The 7,616-nt window shown below is 38.2% G+C and overlaps 1 protein-coding gene across 1 annotated transcript in view; it reads left to right on the top strand.

The window, feature by feature from the left end:
• LOC106868227 (polyribonucleotide nucleotidyltransferase 1, mitochondrial) overlaps positions 1 to 7,616 on the top strand; it is a 208,537-nt gene that overhangs the window by 43,004 nt on the left and 157,917 nt on the right. The window contains exon 8 of the mRNA XM_014913393.2: positions 7,094 to 7,207. Coding sequence (XP_014768879.1) covers positions 7,094 to 7,207 — 114 coding nt within the window. The remainder of the gene's footprint in view (positions 1 to 7,093; positions 7,208 to 7,616) is intronic.

Below are 7,616 nucleotides of genomic sequence, written 5' to 3'. Positions count from 1 at the left end.
TATATATATATATATATATATTTTTTTTTTTTCTTAAAATTTAGATTTTCTGTTTTGAAATAAAAATATGGAAGGTTAGAATAAAATAAAAAAAGTGGAGTCAAGAATTTGTAGATTTTTACAACCACACCATTACCAATGGAGATGACAGCACAACAGCAGTAATAACTACAGAAACATTAAAAAACATCACCACCACCACCACAAACACATTAAAAACATCATCATCATCATCATCACCTTTTCGTGTTCACGTTCTATGCCGGCATGGGTTGGATGGTTTAACAGTCTCTGATGGGCTTGGGGTCTGCATCATGTTCCTCCAGCGTCTGTTTTGGCATGGGTTCTATGGCTGGGTGCTCGCTCTTCCCAGTGCCAACTACTTTACCGCATGTACTGGGTACCCTTTTTAATGGCATCAGCACCAGCGAGGTTTGCTGTGTAGCTTGTAAGACTATGAACCAAGAAGGGAAACAACTTTATGCAATGAGATGAAGAGTAGAGACAGCCTGGAAGCTGAATCAATGGGGAGGAATTACAATTAGATGAAATCTCCAAGTGGTTTTCACCCTTGAGCATTCAAACTGACTATATCTGGCCAAAATATTCTATCTGGTTCATATGCAAATTGGCCAAATCTGGCCCCTCACACCTGCCCTACAATGTCATTCTAAAAATAAACTACCACATCAAATTCTTGAAATTACAAGATAATTCATGATTAATCCAATTGCCAGTGCAGGTGGCATGTAAAATACACCATTTTGAGCGTGGCTGTTGCCAGGACCGCCTGACTGGCCTTCGTACCGGTGGCACGTAAAAGCACCCACTACACTCTCGGAGTGGTTGGTGTTAGGAAGGGCATCCATCTGTAGAAACTCTGCCAAATCAGATTGGAGCCTGGTATAGCCATCTGGTTCACCAGTCCCCAGTCAAATCGCCCAACTCATGTTAGCATGGAAAGTGGACGTTAAACGATGATGATGATGATGATGAATATGAATAAATAAGCATTAGATTTAACAGAATAATCCGAAGGCTAAAGGGTTAAATGTATGCAAGTCTCCAATAACCAAGTGGCTAAATGCTGTCAAAAGAAGGGCACCCTGGAGTCATGATCTGGGTGCAGCCTGCCCCAGTTTTTAGAGTGTAAGAAGTTAAGGGCCCAAATACTTGGTTGAGGTGGGTTTCTTTTCTGAAGATCTGTTGCTGTTCAGCTCTGTTGAGAGTTTCTTCCACAGAGAGGAAAAAGCCAGACCAGCAACAGCAACAACAACAACAACAGTGGTAAGAATATACAAATGGAAATAATGAATGGGTCTCTACATGGTCATCTGACTTGCTAGAAATAGCAGCCAAATTTCCCTCGTTGTAGTCTACCATCTTTCAAAAATATCGAAAGACATTTTGGATAATGTTGTCCTTGGATGTATATAAAAAAGGTGGGATGGTCATGGTTGAAACACATTTGATCATTAGTTTGCTGAATCAGAGATGGCCTGGAGTTAAACAGCAGTGACAGTGATGACCGATTATATAGACAATGCTAGCATCTTCTACAACAAGGAAGTGAACAAAATGGCAACATGGTAATCATTGTTGCCTCCTGCCTGCTGTTACATCAGGATAATTATCATCATTACGTATCTTCTGCCTCCCATTTAGCATCGTCATCATCATCATCATCATCATCATGCCTTGTCCTCCCTATTATCAGCATCACTATCATCAGTGTTCCTCTTCTTGCTTACTGCTCTTCATTCATCATCATCATCACCATCATCACCATTCTCATCATCATCATTGCAATCCCTATTGCCATCATCATCATCATCATCATCATCATTACCATCATCACCATTGTTGTCAGCATCATCATCACCATCATCATCATCATCATTTTCATCATTGTCGTCGTCATCGTCATCATCATTTTCATCATCATCACCATCATCACCATTCTCATCATTGCAATCCCTATTGCCATCATCATCATCATCATCATCATCATCATCATCGTTGTCAGTATCATCATCATCATCATCATCACCACCATTTTCATCATCGTCGTCGTCATCGTCATCATCTTCAAGAAACTCAGCCATAACTCTATATGCATTTTTTTTGCATGATTGATATATCAGAAGTCAAACTCTAATAAGTCTTCTCTGGTCTCCCTGTTAGTGATATTACTGTTTGTATGTATGTCATCTTTAAGTAAGATCTGTAGATATCTCCATGCTTAAATAATCTCCTCTGCATAGGGGGCTTATCACACATCACATATTTTCACTGAAAAATTTTTGTTCCCCTACTTGAAAGAACAGGAATATAATCTTTGAAAGTTAAAATCAGTAAAAATAAATAAATCAATGTATAAATAATAAAAAAAGAAACCCTACAATTTCATTATTACAGTTTGTACTGGACATGACCATATTAATATTTGAAAAGATAAATTGCTTTATGTATGAAACTTAGCCTAACTACAGCTCATATTTCATTAGTGATTGCTTTCTCCACATGTCGCTTACACTTATTTTCAAAAACTCTGTGTTCTCTTCGGGTTTGTTTCATTAATAAAATGAAAGCATCTGAGAAGTCGGTTGCTTTGTGATTTTTACAAAGCTACGTACAAGTCAGATTATTAATCGATAGTAATGAAATTAAGGAATAAAGGCAAAGAAATAAGACTGCGTTTGATGTGCGTCTGCCTTGGTTTTTTTTTTTTTTTTTTTACTTTGGTGGCTTAATTGGAAGACATTGGAAGGAAGACATGTTTGACCCAGTATTATTTAACACAAATGAAAAACACCAAGACATTTGTGACGGATATGGAAACATGTTTCACACACACACAGACACAATGCTATGTAAAAAGCACCGAGGCCGCTCTGTAAAGTGGTTGGCATTAGGAAGGTCATCCAGCTGTAAAAACCATGCCAAAACAGACCTCATTTAACGTCTGTTGTCCATGCTGTTATGGAAGGCTGTGCCAGGCTCCAGTCTGATTTGGGATGCTTTTCTATGGCTGGGTGACCTTTCTAACATCAACCACTCCAAGAGTGTGATAGGTACCTTTACATGCCTCTGGTATGGGTGCCATTTGTGTGACACCAGTATCTGTCATAACTGCAATTTTGCTCTGCTTGATGGGTCTTCTTCTCAAGCATGACATAATGCCAAAGGTCTTGGTCATTGCCTCCGTGAGGCCCAACACTTCAAAGGAACTCGGCCACTTTGCCTCTGTGAGACCCAATGCTTGAAAAAAACTCAGCCACCTCGCCTCCATGAGGCCCACTTGAAAGGAATTCAGCCACCTTGCCTCTGAGGCCCGCTTGAAAGGAAATCAGCCACTTTGCCTCCATGAGGCCCAACTCAGCCATCTTGCCTCTGTGAAGCCAAACACTCAAAAGGAACTCAGTCACTATGCCTCCATGAAGTCCATCACTCGAAAGGAACTCAGCTATTTTGCCTCCATGAGGCCCAACGCTTGAAAGAAACTCAGCCACCTTGTCTCTATAGGGCATGCTCGAATGGAACTCAGCCATCTTGCCTCTGTGAGGCCCAATACTCGAAAGGAACTCAGCCACGTCGCCTCCCTGAGGCATGCTCAAAAGGAACTCAGCCACGTCGCCTCCTGGAGGCCCAACACTCAAAAGGAACTCAACTACTTTGCCTCTATGAAGCCCAATACTTGAAAGAAACTTAGTTACCTTGCCTCCATGAGACCCAGTGATCCAAAGAAACTCTGCCACCTTGCCTCTGTGAGGCCTGCTCGAAAGGAACTCAGCTACTTTGCCTCTTGGAAGCAAATTATGGCAGGTAGAATTATGTGTTTCTTCTTATGATTTCCAGTGTTTTATTGTGCCAAGATATCTTTCCTTCCCTACAGAGCTGTTGCTGCCTGTTCCATGTTATATTTCCTGTATAATATTTACGTGACATCTACCATTGTATTTTAGTCTTATGTTGTTCGTTGTTGTTTTGTGACAGATTTACTACTTAACTTACCAAAACAAGATGTATTAAGTACTACAGCCTATGTTGTATGGCATTGTTCATTGGTGCTGTCGTTGTTTTGTAGGCAGGGAAATTCTAAGAAAGAAATATTGTTTTTAAACGAGTTTATTCTAATTTACACACTCCAAACACAAACACACGCATTTGTTGATACATGGTCACGAAAAGTTGGTGAAAGCACATTAAAGATTGATGCTTCATCATTCAAGAAAGGCTTCAGTGGTCATTCTACAGTTATGCAGTGTTGAAATTATTCACACATCTTTCCTTACCCTCTCTTTCCCCCACATGTTCATATGCCTCTCTTTCCCCCACATGTTCACATGCCTGTGATGTGTGTGTATGTGTGTATATGGTTTGATATGTACATGTGTATATGTATGTATGTATGTATGTATGTATGTATATATATATATATATATATATATATATATATATATATATATATATATATATATATATATATATATATATATATGGTTTGATATGTGCATGTATGTGCATGTGTGTGTGTGTGTGTGTGTGTATATTAGAAGGTTTGGAGGTGATGTACAAGAATTATATATTAGAAAAAATAATAAGGTACTCAGATATCTGGATGGTTGTATATTTACAGATTTTTATTAATATGTCACATGTTTTATAAATATTAGCACTTGCACCTATTCTTGTACAAGAATCTTTTGGGCATATACTAAGAGTAATAAAAATCAAACGTCCAGTCAACGCCATGGTGTTTGGAGTGATCACTAATGATGGTGATGTTATGCCGCCATTCATCTTCCCACACAGACTCAGACTCAATACAGACGCCTGCATCAAGTGCCTGGAGGAGATAGTGCTGCCCTGGGTCAAGAAGGTAGCTGCTGGAAGACCCTATGTCTGGCAACAGGACTCTGCACCATGCCGTACAAGCAAGAGGACCCTGTCATGGCTGTCAAACAATTTCTTATTTCTTTACTGCCCACAAGGGGCTACACACAGAGGGGACAAACAAGGACAGACAAACAGATTAAGTCGATTATATTGATCCCAGTGCATAACTGGTACTTATTTAATTGACCCCAAAAGGATGAAAGGCAAAGTCGACCTCGGCGGAATTTGAACTTAGAATGTAAATACCATCATGCCACACAAGCAGGAGAACCCAATCATGGCTGTGAGACAATTTCTACAACCACGTCACCCATAACATCTGGCCACCTTACTCTCCAGACTTCAACCCCCTTGATTATTATGTGTGGGGCGCAGTTGAGCGAGAGACCAATAAAACTCCTTGTAACACCAAAGATGAACTGAAGGCAAGGATTATGGCAGCATTCACCAACTTAAACAAGGAAACCGTCCAGAAGAGTTGCAGAAGATTCTGAAGTCATTTGGAAGCTGTAGTTGAAGCCAACGATGATGTTATTAAAAAAAATTTACTCTTTAGTATTTCAAGATATTTTTATGTAATTTCGGTAAATAAATCTGTTAAAATGAGATGTCAGTGTTACTTTCATTTTTGCGTAATTTAGATGACAGTATATTCACCGCACCCTGTTTATATATATATTGCTCAAGTTAGTCACTTGCTACTCTGCACTAAATGGATGTGTGTGTGTGTGTGTGTGTGTAAAAAAATGCACATACACACATACAATGTGTGTGCATGAATAGTTGCATTGAACGAATGTAATGAATAATAAAAGATCATAGGAGACAAAAAAAAAAGAAGATAAATTAATAAATTGCAGTAAGTTGATTTAGCATTAAGAGTGAATAATTCACAAATGGTCGAGACACTTGGTCTTCTTGGAAAAGAATGGCTATGAAGACAATTACCTCAGACGCAGAAAATGGCATTTCTATGTCTGTGGCATTCTTCATTTCCAAAAGAAAGAACCAATAGTAACAAAACAAATGTTGTCAGCGAACAAGGTGAAAAAAATCTGATATTTCCAAATTGAATTTAGTTAATCAGTTAGCTAAATCTTCTTTTGTTTAAAGCCGTCATTATTGTCTTCAATGGTGGCATTGTTGTTGCTGTTCTTGTTGTTGTTTTTATGCCTGCTTTTCCCTTACTCGCATCGGAACGGTTAAATTTTTGTTATGGCATTATTCTATGTCTGGACATCTTTCTTTTCAGCTACCCTTTCTTATTTCCATAGTTAGTTATTCCCTTGTTCCTTTGCACAATAAATTGCACAATCCATTATAATCATCATCATCATCATCATCATCATCATCATCATCATTTTTAACGTCCATCTTTTCCATGCCTGCATGGGTTAGGTGGAATTCATCGAGGTGTAGTTTTTTCTTTGACTGGATGCTCTTCAGATTGGAGCCTAGTGCAGCCATCCAGTTCGCCAGTCCTCAGTCAAATCGTCCAACCCATGCTAGCATGGAAGGTGGACGTTAAACGATGATGATGATGATGATGATTTCCTTAGGGAGTATATAAATAAACTAAAAGAAACTTGTTGCAAGAACTGGGCCCTTAATGCTGGTTTTACTCACTGAAAGCTTATCTCTTACTGCCTCTGTAGCATCGACACACACACACACACACACACACACACACTGGTTCCAAATGCCTTTGAGCAAATGATGTTCCCAATAAGTAAAGTTTGCAGTCTGTTTTCTATTAATAGAATAGAAAATGGTGTAGACCCATGTCTATGCCTTGAGGTGTTCTACAAGGAATCTATAAATTCTTCTGCAAAATTTCTTTTTCTTTGAAGGATAATTCTGTGGAGAATTTATTTGAATAAATGTTTTTGGTAGATCATCAGATTCTGTTTTTAAACAATTTCTTGGAATTATTCATTTAGGTAATTTGTTTGAGGTAATTTAGTAAAGCAAAACAATTATTTTTTATTCAGTATTTTTAGGCAATTCTCTTGAGAAATTTTTTCTTTTCGCTAATGCTCTAGGCAACCTCTATGCTTCGTTTCTATAACTGTTCTTTCAACAATTCCACCATTTAATAATATTTTAATGAATACTTACCTTAGTGTTTTTTTTTGGATATCTATCTGATTGTCTTTCGTAATCAGAATATCTTTTTTACCATTTTATTTTTCAGGTGCTGTTCGTGTCGGGTTAGTAAATGATGAAGTTACTATCAACCCCACCAGACGACAAGTTTCTGAAAGTACTCTTAATCTGATAGTAGCCTGTATAGATCAATACAAAGTTGGTAAGTATTTTACAACATTTGTTTACTCAATGAACAGTTGATTCTGCACATTCCAAAATATCTCTAAGGCATACTTTTCTTACGTTATTTAAAGATTGAAGCAGTTGATATTTCTTACTGGTTATGTATTCTTTATATTCTTCATATGAACGGAAGCTCTGTTTTTTTTTTTGTCCTATGAGCTACGTCTCTGATAAAGGATTCATGAAAAGAAAGAACAGTGTTTATTTTCCATGAATATAATAACATAAATGAATCCAAAGATCCAGTTTTCAGGGATTAATATGACTTAACGACAACAACTACAACCAGCGGTGGACTGGGTCTAAAAATATTGGCTGCCAAGAGACTAAGGGGTCCCACCCGCAACTACAAGGGGGCCCACCCGCTACTACGAGGGAGTCCACCC

This window comes from Octopus bimaculoides, chromosome 4 (genome assembly GCF_001194135.2).
Source record: "Octopus bimaculoides isolate UCB-OBI-ISO-001 chromosome 4, ASM119413v2, whole genome shotgun sequence".
Lineage (NCBI taxonomy): Eukaryota > Metazoa > Mollusca > Cephalopoda > Octopoda > Octopodidae > Octopus > Octopus bimaculoides.
The sequence above is the reverse complement of the archived record's forward strand: the minus strand, read 5'-3'. Positions and strand labels throughout refer to the sequence as shown.